At 39.0% G+C, this 15246-nt stretch overlaps 5 protein-coding genes and 1 pseudogene across 6 annotated transcripts; 4 read left to right on the top strand and 2 right to left on the bottom strand.

The window, feature by feature from the left end:
• The first annotated feature begins 30 nt into the window (after window positions 1–30).
• On the top strand, window positions 31–2416 carry LOC104721076 (pentatricopeptide repeat-containing protein At4g37170 pseudogene; annotated as a pseudogene). The gene has a single exon (XR_015570999.1). The product of XR_015570999.1 is annotated as a pentatricopeptide repeat-containing protein At4g37170 pseudogene (transcript).
• A 1286-nt stretch (window positions 2417–3702) lies between these two features.
• Window positions 3703–6248, top strand: LOC104721075 (L-ascorbate oxidase homolog). The gene is made up of 8 exons (XM_087474657.1): window positions 3703–3946; window positions 4055–4164; window positions 4249–4519; window positions 4624–4723; window positions 4823–5168; window positions 5245–5610; window positions 5693–5771; window positions 5872–6248. Exons 1-8 carry the CDS (start codon window positions 3797–3799, stop codon window positions 6070–6072), a joined length of 1623 nt encoding a protein of 540 aa, XP_087330783.1. The 5' UTR covers window positions 3703–3796; the 3' UTR covers window positions 6073–6248.
• A 209-nt stretch (window positions 6249–6457) lies between these two features.
• LOC104721074 (methylesterase 9) lies at window positions 6458–7802 on the top strand. Its single transcript, XM_010438981.2, has 3 exons — window positions 6458–6998; window positions 7084–7218; window positions 7318–7802. The coding sequence occupies exons 1-3, from the start codon at window positions 6639–6641 to the stop codon at window positions 7597–7599; spliced, it is 777 nt and encodes a 258-aa protein (XP_010437283.2). The 5' UTR covers window positions 6458–6638; the 3' UTR covers window positions 7600–7802.
• A 557-nt stretch (window positions 7803–8359) lies between these two features.
• Window positions 8360–10159, top strand: LOC104721073 (methylesterase 9). Its single transcript, XM_010438980.3, has 3 exons — window positions 8360–8896; window positions 9099–9236; window positions 9325–10159. Exons 1-3 carry the CDS (start codon window positions 8363–8365, stop codon window positions 9604–9606), a joined length of 954 nt encoding a protein of 317 aa, XP_010437282.2. The 5' UTR covers window positions 8360–8362; the 3' UTR covers window positions 9607–10159.
• On the bottom strand, window positions 9628–12170 carry LOC104721072 (nuclear pore complex protein NUP58). The gene is made up of 6 exons (XM_010438979.3): window positions 11724–12170; window positions 11480–11594; window positions 10906–11382; window positions 10312–10819; window positions 10126–10163; window positions 9628–9971 (listed from the first exon to the last, which is right to left on the bottom strand). The coding sequence occupies exons 1-6, from the start codon at window positions 12050–12052 to the stop codon at window positions 9933–9935; spliced, it is 1506 nt and encodes a 501-aa protein (XP_010437281.2). The 5' UTR covers window positions 12053–12170; the 3' UTR covers window positions 9628–9932.
• Window positions 12171–12290: 120 nt separating this feature from the next.
• On the bottom strand, window positions 12291–14969 carry LOC104727536 (pre-mRNA-splicing factor SLU7-A-like). Its single transcript, XM_010446633.3, has 6 exons — window positions 14861–14969; window positions 14346–14509; window positions 13565–14230; window positions 12930–13449; window positions 12718–12821; window positions 12291–12629 (listed from the first exon to the last, which is right to left on the bottom strand). The coding sequence occupies exons 1-6, from the start codon at window positions 14874–14876 to the stop codon at window positions 12483–12485; spliced, it is 1617 nt and encodes a 538-aa protein (XP_010444935.2). The 5' UTR covers window positions 14877–14969; the 3' UTR covers window positions 12291–12482.
• Window positions 14970–15246: the final 277 nt, after the last annotated feature.

Here is a 15246-nt window from a genome sequence, read left to right as displayed (position 1 = left end):
CGATTCTCGGCATCGGAGCTTTTTGTTTTAATTTTGAATTTTTGAAAAAGATAATGGAACCTTCTAAGTAATAGAGAAGGTTTCTTAATTCTTCTTGAATTAAAAACAATCGGAGAATCACTTAAATGTTGCCGGCGACGAGATCTTTGAATTTCAAAACTTTATGTTTTTGTTTTTTGTTTTGGTAAAGATGAATCATTCAAATGTGAGAAAGCTAAGTACTTTTCATGAATTGATATTCAAAAGAAACCTATCCTCCTCTGCTTTCGCAACACAGAAGAGGTTTTCAGATAAAAAGTTCTTTAATTCGAACAATGACGATGTCGGTGTTGTGGAGCGATTATGTAAAGCTAACAGATTTGGTGAAGCCATTGATGTTTTATGCGGACAGAAGCTATTACGAGAAGCTGTTCAGCTTCTGGGTCGAGCAAAGAAGCAACCTGCTTCTACTTATTGTAATCTCATCCAAGTTTGTAGCCAGATACGCGCTCTTGAAGAAGGTAAGAAGGTTCATGAACACATTAGGACTTCTGGGTTTGTACCTGGAATCGTTATATGTAACCGTCTTTTGGGTATGTATGCGAAATGTGGTAGCTTGGTTGATGCACGGAAGGTGTTCGACGATATGCCTAAGAGAGATGTGTGTTCGTGGAATCTAATGGTTAATGGGTATGCAGAGGTTGGTTTGGTTGATGAAGCGAGGAAGTTGTTTGATGAAATGCCTGAGAGAGATAGTTATTCATGGACGGGTATGGTTACGGGATATGTTAAGAAGGATCAGCCTGAAGAGGCATTGGTGTTGTATAGTTTGATGCAAAAGGTACCGGATTCAAGACCTAATATTTTTACAGTTTCTAGTGCGGTGGCTGCTGCTGCGGCGATTCCATGTATACGTAGAGGGAAAGAAATTCATGGGCATATTGTTCGAGCTGGATTGGATTCAGATGAGGTGCTTTGGAGTTCCTTGATGGATATGTATGGGAAATGTGGCTGTATTGATGAAGCAAGAAACATATTTGATAAGATTGTTGACAAAGACGTTGTCTCATGGTCATCAATGATAGATAGATATTTCAAGTCTCGTAGATGGCGAGAAGGGTTTTCTTTGTTTTCTGAGTTGGTAGGTTCTTGTTGTGAGCGACCTAATGAGTACACTTTTGCTGGAGTTTTGAACGCTTGTGCTGATCTCACGAAAGAAGAGCTAGGGAAGCAAGTTCATGGATACATGACAAGAATTGGGTTTGATCCCTACTCTTTTGCATCAAGCTCTCTTGTAGACATGTACACGAAATGTGGAAACATCGAAAGCGCAAAACATGTTGTTGATGGATGTCCTAAACCTGATTTAGTTTCTTTGACTTCTTTGATTGGTGGCTATGCTCAGAATGGACAGCCTGATGAAGCATTAAAGTATTTTGACTTGCTCCTCAAATCCGGCACGAAACCTGATCATATTACCTTTGTAAACGTCCTCTCTGCTTGTACTCATGCAGGGTTGGTCCAAAAAGGACTTGAATACTTTCACTCGATAACAGAGAAACACGGGTTATCGCATACTTCTGATCATTACACTTGTCTTGTTGATCTATTAGCTCGGTCTGGAAGATTCGAACAGTTAAAGAGCATTATTAGGGAAATGCCGATGAAACCGAGTAGGTTTCTATGGGCTTCCGTGCTTGGTGGGTGTAGCACGTACGGAAACATGGACCTAGCAGAGGAAGCGGCTCAAGAACTGTTCAAAATAGAACCCGAAAACCCTGTCACCTATGTTACAATGGCTAATATCTATGCTGCAGCAGGAAAATGGGAGGAAGAAGGGAAAATGAGAAAGAGAATGCTAGAAATCGGAGTCACCAAAAGGCCCGGTTCAAGCTGGACTGAGATAAAACGGAAGCGTCATGTATTCATAGCAGCAGATACTTCGCATCCAATGTATAACCAAATAATTGAGTTCTTGTGTGAATTGAGGAAGAAGATGAAAGAAGAAGGGTATGTTCCTGCTACTAGTCTTGTATTGCACGATGTAGAAGATGAACAGAAAGAAGATAATCTTGTGCATCATAGCGAGAAACTTGCAGTTGCGTTTGCAATTTTATCGACACAAGAAGGAACAGCGATTAAGGTGTTTAAGAATTTAAGGTCTTGTGTGGATTGTCACAGTGCTATTAAGTTCATATCGAAGATCACAAAGAGGAAGATAACCGTAAGGGACTCGACTCGGTTTCATTGCTTTGAGAATGGACAATGTTCTTGTCGAGATTATTGGTAACGAAAAGAAAAACAAATTTATGAATTATGATTGATTTGTACTACAATGGCAAATTAGTCAGCGAGTCGTAGAAATTGTTTAAAGGTTTATGTTTTGTAGAACCTTAGTATACACATACGATCAACAATGGAGGGATTAAGGAACAAAGGCATGAAACTTCCTAAATTCCAAAATAAAAGGATGAATCCACTAATGGCTCTATAATCGATTTGCTAGTCTCAAGACAAGTTTCGTAAGATGAGGAAAAGAGGAAGCATGCCTATAGACATGCATTTATTAATGTGAAGTACACATTGCGTATATATACATATTATGTGGTATAAATACATTAGGATATATTAGTATAACTCACATGGTACAAGCGAGCTTAGTGGTAACGAATTCATGGGTGATTAATTAGAGTTTCGTCTCTTTCCCAATATGTGATCTCTTCTAGGAATACATCACCAAGTCTTCACCTTAGCATTTGGTTTGACTTCATCATTATAGTTTTAGTAAAGTAATGTGCTAACTGGAATCTCGTGAGATAGACGCACACTCTTTATGTTTCGATAAGTTTGAGAAATTAATTATGTGTTCTGTGATTCGTTGGTTTTCTTAATTATAGATTCTATTGTCCATACATCTAAATCAAAAAGTCAACCTACTTATTTAAACTAATTTACGTGTGAGGGAACAAAATTTTTAATTATAGATCAAGATCTACTTTCCCAGACTCTGTCATCTAATGTATTCTATTTGTATAATTCATAACTTCCAAAGTCAAATCTCGTCTCAAATCACGCTTTTCTTACTCAAAAAAAATTTTATTTCCTAAAAAGTTTCCATGAAAATTTTGTATGCACTCGTACGTTTTGTTATACAATTGTGACCGACACTCACTAGTGTAGGCAAAAGCACTCTATACTAGCGGCTTTCCGATTTATATGTTATGTCGGTTCTTCATTTTTTTTTGTCTTTGATAATTATAAGGCTAAAGCAGCTTATAAGATTTTCCCGTTGAAATTCTCATAACTTTCTTTGACATCAAACTATATTTGTTTGTACTCCGTAATATCCTTAACGGGCACAATATAGACCACTTTTTTGGGGATTTTTTTTTTTTTTTGGGTTCAATTTCTTCTTTTTACTCAATCTAAAAATGGTTATACTTCTCTTGCCGACAAAGAAAACTTGGTGATTGATGAAGTAATTCTAGTAGTACACATATCTATGATAGTTACAAATCTCATATCTATATCGCGTAAATTTTAAATAAAAAAGTTGTCAAGGGCAAGCATATTTTGCATGAAGTACGCCGCAAAAGAGCAATTGAGGCTTTTGTGTGATGCATGGGGATTCACGTCGTCCTCGCTGACAAAACTTAATAAAATACAAACACTTACTTACTCCCTCGTGTATATAAGATTGTCCTTTGGTGGAACCCCAAAGCATAACTCACAAACAAACAAAAAACCAATTCTTGATCTTGAATCTCGTAGAGGGAGAGAGAGAGATCAGGATTCACATTCTATTCGTCTTACAAAAATGAAACAGACCAATCTCCTGCTATGTAAATTATTCATAGGAGCCTTGTTTTTGTTGGGCTCTGTTTTGGTTAATGGGGAAGACCCATATATGTTCTACACTTGGACTGTCACTTATGGAACAAGATCTCCTCTTGGTGTTCCTCAACAGGTAATATCAATATAAACCATTATTTTCTATAAGTTAGATCTAATCTTGCTATGAGAAACTAATTTTTCATTAGTGTAATATTTCTATATTTTGGTATGATGTACATAGGTCATTCTTATCAATGGACAGTTCCCTGGTCCTCCGATTGAAGCTGTTACAAACAACAATGTTGTTGTTAATCTCATCAACAAGCTTGACGAGCCATTCCTCATCACTTGGTATATATACTCTATATAGCCGATTGAGCTAATTGTTGTTTAGACGAATATGAAATCTTTAACACCTGTTTGTAATAAGTGTAGGAACGGAGTGAAGCAGAGGAGGACATCGTGGCAAGATGGAGTGTTGGGAACTAACTGTCCTATTCAACCAAACTCGAACTGGACTTATCAGTTTCAACTTAAAGATCAAATCGGTACTTACACTTACTTCGCTTCCACGTCGATGCACCGAGCCAGTGGTGCTTTTGGTGCTCTCAACGTTAACCAGAGAGCCGTCATTACCACTCCTTACGCTACACCAGATGGCGATTTCACCCTCCTCGTCTCTGACTGGTTTAAAATGAGCCACAAGGTAATATATATACCCAGTTACCCACACAAAAACATTTCAGACTACTTGAAAGTCAACGTAAAGTTTTGTTTTATACACCATTTAACTATTATTGTGATCACTAGGACTTGCGAAAGCGTCTCGACGCAGGCTATGCTCTTCCTCTTCCTGATGCTCTTCTCATCAATGGTGCTTCTAAAGGTCTAGTCTTTACCGGACAACAAGGTAATGTCATCACATAAATCCATCAAGATCTTTTTTTTTTTACATTCTCCATGTTTCTAGTCTCTGATATGTATTTATTTTTCATTTGTATATCTTCAGGTAAAACATACAAGTTCCGAATATCGAATGTCGGTATAGCGACATCGATAAATTTTAGGATTCAAAATCACACAATGAGCCTCATTGAAGTAGAAGGCGCTCACACTCTTCAGGAGAGCTATGAGTCGCTTGACGTCCACGTTGGCCAGTCCTTGACCGTTTTGGTCACTTTAAAAGCTTCTGTGAGGGACTATTTCATCGTGGCATCAACCCGGTTTACTAAACCGGTGCTAACCACAACTGCGAGTCTCCGTTACCTAGGCTCCCAAAACGCAGCATATGGTCCCCTCCCCATTGGTCCTACTTACCATATCCATTGGTCCATGAAACAAGCAAGAACCATCAGGTATTCAAACCGGACATAACCGAACCGGATATCTTTTGTGGATTTTGTCTAATTTTAATTTGCTGAATATTATTAGGATGAATTTGACGGCAAATGCTGCAAGGCCAAACCCACAAGGATCATTTCATTACGGTACCATACCGATAAACCGAACTCTAGTCCTAGCCAATGCGGCCACGATGATCAATGGGAAGCTTCGGTACACAGTAAACCGGATATCTTACATCAACCCAACAACACCGTTGAAACTTGCCGATTGGTACAACATTTCGGGCGTGTTCGATTTCAAGACAATCCTTAGCACTCCTACGATCGGACCAGCTCACTTTGGTACATCGGTTATCGACGTTGAGCTTCATGAGTTCGTAGAAATCGTTTTCCAAAACGACGAAAGATCAATTCAGTCTTGGCACATGGACGGCACTAGCGCATATCCGGTTGGGTAAGCAAGCTAGCACCTTGCCCTCTGTTATCTAAACCGGATCCGGTTATTCATAATTTTAATCCGTACGCTATTTTGTCAGATACGGGTCAGGGACATGGAACGCGACCATGAGGAGGCGTTACAACTTGGTTGATGCTGTTCCAAGACACACTTTCCAGGTAATAGTCTTTGTCAGTAACAAGTTGAATGATTTAAATCTAATGAAATAACTTGGAGTAGAAGCGTTACAACTTGCTTGATGCGGTTGTGTGTGTGTAGGTGTATCCGTTATCGTGGACGAGCATATTGGTGTCATTGGATAACAAAGGGATGTGGAATCTAAGGTCACAGATATGGTCAAGGAGGTATTTAGGACAAGAGCTCTACGTTCGTGTTTGGAACGATGAGAAGTCTCTCTACACTGAAGCTGAACCGCCTCTTAACGTTCTTTATTGCGGCAAAGCGAAACGCCCCCTTTAGATTTTTTTTTTAATTTTCAAATTTGTTATTGTTATCTTTTCTACTATTGAATTAGGTCACAACTATTAAGTGGAGTGGAAAATACAAAACGTAGTCCAAACGGAAAAAAAAAAGTTCATTGATATTCCAGTAAACAGACCAAATAAGAAATTAAGGAAAAAGTTTATTTTGTCTAATGATTTGTTTCTTCCAAACTCTTATCTCTTCTCTTTGGATTTGTTACTTAAAAATGCACTCTTTGGATTTGTTACTTAAAATCGCACTCTGTGGTTCAATGAGAATTCCACTTTATCTCACTGAACAATACTATATGGAGTAGAGTTTTCTTTTCCTTATTTTGACACCTCACAAAGACGTTTCGTATGGCTAAAATAAAACGTATCTCACTGAATTTTTTTTAAATAGATATACACCACAAAACACAAGAGTGGTTGGTTTGTAATAATACAAAGACATCGATAATGTCGACAACTCTCACTATTTATAAATAGGGTAAATCATCACTTCAGCCACACACACACACCAAAAAGTAAAAAAGAGACACTCACGAAAGAAGAAAAAAAAAGATGATGATGAAGCAGTATGTGCTTGTTCACGGAGGCTGCCACGGCGCTTGGAGCTGGTACAAGGTGAAGCCTTTGCTGGAACGTTCCGGCCACCGTGTCACGGTTGTTGATCTGACGGCTTCTGGTGTGAACGTGAGCAGAGTAGAAGAGATTCAGACTTTGGAGGATCTCGCTAAGCCTTTGCTCGATGTCCTTGACTCGTTTGGCTACGATGATAAAGTAATCCTCGTCGCGCATAGCCTAGGAGGTATACCAGCTGCTCTTGCAGCCGACATGTTTGCTAGTAAAATCTCTGTTGCTGTCTTCGTAACTTCTTTTATGCCCGACACTAGGAATCCACCTTCATACGTGTTCGAAAAGGTACATAGGATATTCACATAGAAACGATCTTTTGTTTTTGTTTTTTTTGTCACGTTTAAACTTTAAGATGTGGTTGGAAACGCAGCATGTTGGGACCATTTCAGAAAAAGAACGGATGAATTTGGAGTTTGGGAGCTACGGAACAAATGATCGTCCTCTAATGACTGTTCTTCTTGGACCTAAGTACTTGGAGAAAATGTATCTGCTATCTCCTATCGAAGTAATACTCAAGAAAATACTCTGTTTCTTACTAAAACCCAAATGGTGACCTTACTTTTTCTTGAAGAATCTTTTTTTTTGTTTTTGTGTTGATTGTTAGGATTTCGAATTGGCCAAAGCGTTGGTGAGAGTTACACCGGCTATAACCAGTAATCTGACGGGGACAAAGAGCTTAACGGAACAAGGATATGGATCGATCAATCGTGTGTATATTGTCTGCGGAGAAGATAAGGGTTTAAGTGTGGATTATCAACGATGGATTATCGAAAACTCTCCGGTTAAGGAAGTGATGGAGATCAAAGATGCAGATCATATGCCAATGTTCTCCAAGCCACTTGAACTGTGTGACTGTCTTCTTAAGATTGCTGATAAATATGAATAAAACAAAGAATCTCTATATGTATATCCTATATGGACTATGAAATGGACTGTGTGATCGTCTTCTAAAGAATTTATGTATATCCTTTATGGAATATGAAATAAGATTTGATTTTTAAGAACAAAAAAAGGATTCTACAAGAATAAGATGACTAATGTCTAGATGAGTAGACGAAGCACTGAAACTTTACTCAAACCCATCCAACACGTAACTGAAGAAAATAGTAACACAATTCCATTACGATACTATCACATTCCATCATTCAAGTTCAACCAAAACAAAATAATTCTAAATAGGATTTGGCTTTTATCTTTGGTGGAATTCAAGAACACAACACCTACACTAAACAAACATAGCCATGTGCTGGTTTAACACTATATTAGCTCCTAGTCGTTGTAATGTAAAAAGGACACAACGACATCTTTTTGCTCCTAGTGAAAAAAAACTTTGAATTTAGGCACGAGGTAGTTATATGATATAACCAATGAAACAAACCAATGAAACAAACCAAACCCAAATATCAAAAACACAAACATTACATAAACCCAAATATCAAAAAATCAATAACCAAAGCTGAGACGGCGCTAAGAACGGTGAAAGAACTAAGTGGTTGTAGAAGAAAAATCAATCAGGTTACCCGTTTAAAATTAATCAAAATCTGTTAATAAACGGACTTAAATGGGTGCACCCATTTAAAATTATTTGATTTTTTAACGGGTTTGGGTTTAAAAGTAATATACTGAGCCCATTAAGACCCACGGATATAATGCCCAGTTTAACATCACTAGTTATATCTAATGAGTCCAAGTTCAAAATAACTATTCCAACCATTATTGGAACGTCACATTTGAAATTGTTGTCCCCAACCATAAATGCAGAACCACAAAACAACTACAATAATAGAAGAAAGCAAACAAAGAAGCAATCAAACAGTAAGGAAGAGAACATGAAGCACTATCTTCTTGTTCACGGCGGTTGCCACGGCGCGTGGTGCTGGTACAAGGTCAAGCCGGTGCTGGAAGATTCAGGCCACCGTGTGACCCTTGTTGATCTAACGGCTTCTGGTTTGAACATGAGCAAAGTGGAAGAAATTCAGACTTTGGAGGATTACACTAAACCATTGCTTGAGGTTCTTGATTCGCTTGGTTCGGATGAAAAGGTTATCCTGGTCGCGCATAGCCTCGGAGGGATATCGGTTGCTCTTGCAGCCGACATGTTTCCTAGTAAGATCTCTGTTGCTGTCTTCATTACCTCTTTCATGCCCGACACAACGAATCCACCTTCTTACGTTTTCGAAAAGGTACCTCAGAAACCGATTAGCTATATTGATTACGAAATGGTAATTGTAGAATTGCTTTTGTATTTGTCATGACTTTCTTTGAACAGAACAATATTATTCTCTGTATTTTTTTTATAATATGGTTTGGTAAATACAAGCGAAATCGGCTGTCAAGATTTTGATTTGTGAGTGGAATATGTCTACACTAACTAAACTATGGCAGTTTCTCGGAAGTGTTTCGGAAGAAGACCGGATGAATATGGAGCTTGGGACATATGGGACAAATGATCGTCCTCTAACCACTATTCTTCTTGGAACTAAGTTCTTAGCCGAGAAGATGTATCAACTTTCTCCAGTCGAAGTAAGACTCAAGAAATACTCTGTTTTTTTATGTTGGTTCAAAATCCTATACGGGACGTTTTTGCTGAATCTTTTGTTGATTAAGTTAGGATTTTGAATTGGCCAAAACATTGGTGAGAGTTGGACCGGCGATTACCAGAAACCTGACGGGTACAGGAAGCTTCACGGAGGAAGGATATGGTTCAGTTACTCGTGTGTACATTGTATGCCAAGAGGACAAGGGCTTAACCACAGAGCTCCAGCGATGGATAATCGAGAACTTCCTTGTTGAAGAAGTAATGGAGATCAAAGATGCAGATCATATGCCAATGTTCTCCAAGCCACTTGAACTGTGTGATCGTCTGCTAAAGATTGCTGATAAATACGCGTAATATGAGGTCATCAGTGAGATATTAGTAGCAAACTTATGGTTATGACTATTTATATGAATAAGATTCCTGAAAACAAAACAAAAAACTCATTTCTACAACAACAGCATTGTCAAGATGAGGTATTAACTATTAAGATAGTGCTTTTGAGAACATTCAATCATCAAATTCAATGAATAATGCCACAAATACAAACTGGTGCATAAGAGAATGCGGATCTGCTTCGACTTGCACCAAGCTCGACTTCACCAAGTGAAGATGATGAACTCAAGCCATGTAAACGATTTGTTGTCACAGGCTGAGGGATGAAACTTTGACACATCCCATGTCTAACGACGTGTAGTTCGAGATTTTGGCCTTGAAGATTTCTGCAATGGGAGAGAAAGAAGTTCAGTTTTAGACAATATTCCAAGGACGTGACTGAACGAAGCACATTGAATGCAGTTGTTAAATTGAGGCATAATGATATAACAAAATATATCTGATGAAACAGAGAGTTTAAAAACCGAAAATTGTACTTACTGTCATAGAATTAAAGCTTGCTCCTGATCCTGTAGTACCTACGGGGACCAAATAACAAAACTTTAAATTACGACAAAAACAAATCAACAAATAACAAGACTCGATAATATTCTGACAAGTACAAATCCTGATACCAACTCTACCTATATCAAATAAGAATTAGGGAAACAGACACTGTATCTGTACCTGCAAATTGTGAAGGCATAGCACCAAGTGATGGAGTTGTCTGGCCAAACAAAGATGGAGCGGAACCAAATGTAGAAGCTGGGGAAGAGCCAAATAATGGCGTCTGTGCGGGAGTAGGGGATGGTCCAAACAAAGACGAGACAGGAGCAGCAGAAGATGGTGTAACAAAGAGAGAAGACGAAGGTGCAGAAGCAGGTGTGTTGGGAAACGAAAAACCAGCTCCTGAAGAAGGGTTTGATGTTGTAACAGCTGCAGATGGCTGTGGAGCATTTGAAGCCCCAGGAGTTGCTGAACTCGTAATCAACCCAGCAACCTGTGTCGAGGGTTGTGTACTTGCAGTAGAAGCAGGTAGATGCAGAGTTGGGTGGACCCTTTTGGCAGCAGCTTCCTGTTTTGCTGTTTCCCTTCGATCAGCCTCAAGAAACGGATCATGGCATTCTCCTCTTCGGCGCTGGTCAGCAAGATACGATGTTCTCATTGATTCAATATATTGGTGAAAACTCTCTACCTGAACAAAACAAATTTCAAACCAATAAAAGGTTAAACAGATTTCAAAAAGGGTTTCTACATTAGAGGTTTGGTTTAGCAGTTTACCTTAGCAGCGACATGAACAAAGAAGTCATGAACATTAGACATGACTTTTGGAAGAGATTCTAAAAGGGAAGCATGTCGACTATACTTGTCAGAATCCAAGGCGAGCAACTGCTCCAGCTCTTCAACCCATTGCCGGCACTCGTTTAGATACTTCTCAAACCTAACAACAGTTTGCTGTAGAAAAACAGTGGGTTTCTTCGGAACCCCACGGTAAAAATCAGAAACTTGAACCGTTGTAGTAACTGCTTGTTGTTGACCAGCGGAAGCAGGAGCTGGATTTGCTCCCTGCGCCTGAGATGTTTGAGAACCAACACTAACAACTCCTCCTCCTTGCTTCCAATGAGGGAATCTTGGCTGTTGCATCATAAAAGAACGAACTGCAATCTCTGCATTACGCAACATATCTTTGGCAACAATCATAAGCTCATGAAGAACAGCTTTTTGTCTGTCCATGGCAGTATTAATCCCACCAAGCTCCTACAAAAGTTAAACACACAAAAGCTCTAATACAAACCTTGAGCTAACTAGAAGAAACATGGGAAGCAAGCAATAAAAAATTGAATAATCCACAAACCTGAACAATGCGGCTAGCATCAAACTCGAACCCTTCACTGGATACAGAAGAATCATACAGTCGACTACACTGATCTAATCTCTGACTTTCACTTCTATGCTCCAATATCTTCTCTCTACAGATAAAGATTCAATAGCCATGGCATCAAAGACTCTAACAACATCAAGTTCTTCAAGATTTTTCACAAGAACCGTAACAATTAAGCTCTAAAGCAAATCCTAATAAGAAAAAGAGAGAAGCGTACTCAATCTGAAGCAGTAGTTTCTGAGAATCGGGATGAAGATCGGCCCACTTGGTACTGTAATTGGCCGGAGCTTTATCGTTGGTGAAGAGATACAGCTGCTGTACTTGCTGCTGCTGCTGCTGCTGTTGCTGATTCTGTAGTTGTTGTTGCTGCTGCTGGAACTGTTGCGGCTGAAACAACGACGTTTGCTGCGGTTGTTGCTGCTGCTGCTGGGGTTGCGAGAAGAAGGAACCGCTCTGCTGCGGCTGAAACATCGGTTGCGGAGTTTGAAAAAGCGGCTGAGGCGTCTGCTGTTGCTGTGGGGTAGAGAACATATTACCGAACGACATTGCTTGATAAAACCGACGGCGAATCAAATCTAGGGTTTCTATTCGCCGGCGACGATTTGGAGTTTCGCAAAAGATTCAAAACCCCCCTCTCTCTCTCGTTAAAAACTTAAGCGGTGACGGGATAGAAAATTGATAAATTAATAGTCTTAATTCCACTTTTTAACAAACTTGGAGGGTTCTTTTGTAAAAAAAGAAACATTTACTAGTTTATTCAGATTAGATTATAAACACAACTTGATGAAAGAAAAAGTTTAATTTTATTTGTAGTTTCTTTCGTACGTGTTGTTATAATTTGTCCTATGTTTGTATACTGATGAATCTTTGTGTGGCCAGGGAGGAATAGTAATTGTTATTAACAATGAAACCGTAACAAAGGTTTCTTCAGGTTATATGGTGAAAAAGGGAAAGAAACTAATGTTTAGTTTCTTGATCAGCCGAGGAAATCTTTCATTGGATCCTCGTGGTGAACTCTCTTCATCCTGTAAGCTTCCATCTCTTCCGGAGTCACATCGTTTGTGTATTCGACATTGTATTTGCGTTTTCTCTCGTTTTTTTCTTCTTTCCTACTCAAATCCTCCTGCGCACAAACAAACAATACGTCAGATATAAATCTTGCAGGGCAAAGAGAAAAATATGAACTGAAACTATGGCATCTTTTTTTTTACCTTTCTAAGAGCATTGGCTAGTGCTTCCTCGTTCAATTCCAAATCTTCAGGAGTATCGGTTCCCCATGAGGCCATTCTCTTCTCTTCAACCTTCTTTGGGCTCTCTGATCACCAAAATACAAAACCAAAATGTCAGTGGCGTTACAGAAACAAAATGTAGCAATAACAAATAAGAGACTTGAAGAACAAATGCAAAAGTCAACAACACAAACCTTCAGAAGCTTCTTTGCGAGCAATGTTAGCCTTCATCAGATCAAGGGACGCCTCTGCAGCTTCGATTCCAGCAGAACCAGTGCAATAGCTGTTGCGAATGGTTTGCTGGCAACACTTGTATCCCCATTGGTGATCTTTCCACCAAGAACCCCAAACACTTGTGTGATTGTTAGTATGAACATCTTCTTCATATTTACTTTTCGGAATTATTACCATCTCTTGCCCCTTTATAACCCTCCCTGCTCTGTCATACTCAACTTGTCTTTCGCTTTGGCCAAGCAAAAGCTCCATAGGAATTTCATCTCTTGTAGCTGCATCCCCATACTTTTCCATGATTGTTTGCTTTGTCTGAGACTTGAGTTTGTCCTTTCCAGCCTTAAAGTTCCTGTAGAGCAATTCAGCTTGGGATGGAGCCGCTTGCATATGCATGTCCTGTCCCTTGTCAAATGCTTCCCATGAATGAACGTTTAGCTGTTTGAAATCTAGAGCTTGGCCACTGTTTCTATAGTGATTATCTCCCTGGATACATGATAAGAAAAGAATAAAAAAAAGTTAGTTGGTATTCCAAAGATTTCATCAAAGTATGTATAAGGCACAACTATACAAGATTCACGATTGATCAGGAGCAACTAACCAGATAGAACTTATCATTTGGATCTGCATCTGGAAGTGGATCTTCACGCATAGATCGAGTTTTTGGGTCATAATGAGCAGAGTTGAGATCAAGGTTGAGTAGGTATTTTGCAGGGTCTTCTCTGATACGCAGATTCCTTACAGTTCCTGTGCTACCACCACCAGTCGTACGAACACGTTTCTCAACCTTTGCAAAATCCGTCTGCTTGCTCTCATCAACCTTGGCTTCATCAACTCTTAACTCGTCATCTTCTTCCTCGCCATCACTGGTTGCACCGTCAACACCGTTTTTGTTAAGCTTTTCCTCTAGTTTCTTAAGTTTCTGCTCCTTGAGATACTTCTTTCGTGCCTCATCTTTTGCTTCATAACTAGCCACCACATGACGGTAAGATGAAGGGTCATAACCATTCCACCGGTCCCTCTTCCCATCGTAGTCCAATTCAAAGCTCTCGATTTTCTCATCAGGTGCAATGTACATGTTTGTGTATTTTGCTCCAATCTTGCGAGGTCTATCCATACATGCTTTTACATCGTGCGTCATTGCGCCACAGTTTTTACACGCTCCCTTCCTGTATTTCTCAGCTTGATGGATCTTTGCACCTCTATCATACCATATCTTTTTGCGACCGACGGAATCAACTTTCCAATTCTTTTGATGCTTCAAACTCTACAGAGAGAAAAAGACAGAGAGTATTTCAGTATGCATGTTCTAACACAACAACATGAGACAAATGCAGAGAGAAAGCAAGTGATGAAAGAAACATGGAAGAATCTGAACTTACGGGTTTTTCAGACTTGAGATACCATGGAGCAGATGACATATACTGTGGTATGTGAGGATTGATTTCTTTTCCATCCTCGTCTACCTCAGCAGGAGCAAGCCCGGCTTTACGAGCTTCCTCTAATTCTAATTGCTTCCTATGATCTTCCCTAGACTTAAAAGCAACTGCAGATCCCATAGAAACATATACATCAGCAAACATTCAAAAACTGAAAAAATACAATTAAGCACAGAACAAAACCCTAATACTACTTGAAAAGAAACAACGAAGGAACTTGTAATTGTAAACATAGACGAAAACCACCAAAAGCACCACCATAAGTTTAATTGAGACAGAGTATTCACAAAACTGGATCTAATCAAAACCATAGCAGTAGAAACAAAACCCTAACTTGCTGATAAAACCCTAACTTTCTCATAGAATCGAGATTCTTGATCAATGATCACCAACGTATATTAACAGCCAAATCGAGAACTAGGTTCGTAGAACAAAAAATTGAAGGAATCGTGGTGTACCTGAAGCTGTAGCCATGGTGATTACGATCGTTAAGCTTCGACTCAATCAAAAGAAGAGAATGCGAAAGAAAGAAGTATGGATGCCTTTTAACAAAAAAAAGAAAGAAAGAAAGAAGCAGCGATCGTCATATATATATATAAGCTAAATCTGTGTAAACAAAAATAGAAAAAGAATGGCGGCTTATCCTTTCGTTACACAAATTTGGATTTGATCATCTACGGGCCGTTCTTACAGGCCCATTTATTTAGAAAACTCATCACTTTCGAAGCCCAAATAACACCTCTTCTATCATCTTGTGTAAAAAGTTATTAATTTTACTTTTTTTTTGTTTTAAAAAAGAGTAAATTATTATTTTTTACATCATAACAAAATTATGTAAGATCCC

The sequence above is a fragment of the Camelina sativa genome, chromosome 11 (genome assembly GCF_030686135.1).
Source record: "Camelina sativa cultivar CO46 ecotype springtype chromosome 11, ASM3068613v1".
In the NCBI taxonomy this organism is placed as follows: Eukaryota; Viridiplantae; Streptophyta; class Magnoliopsida; order Brassicales; family Brassicaceae; genus Camelina; species Camelina sativa.
Note: the sequence above shows the minus strand (reverse complement) of the source record. Positions and strands in the feature narration are given on the sequence as shown.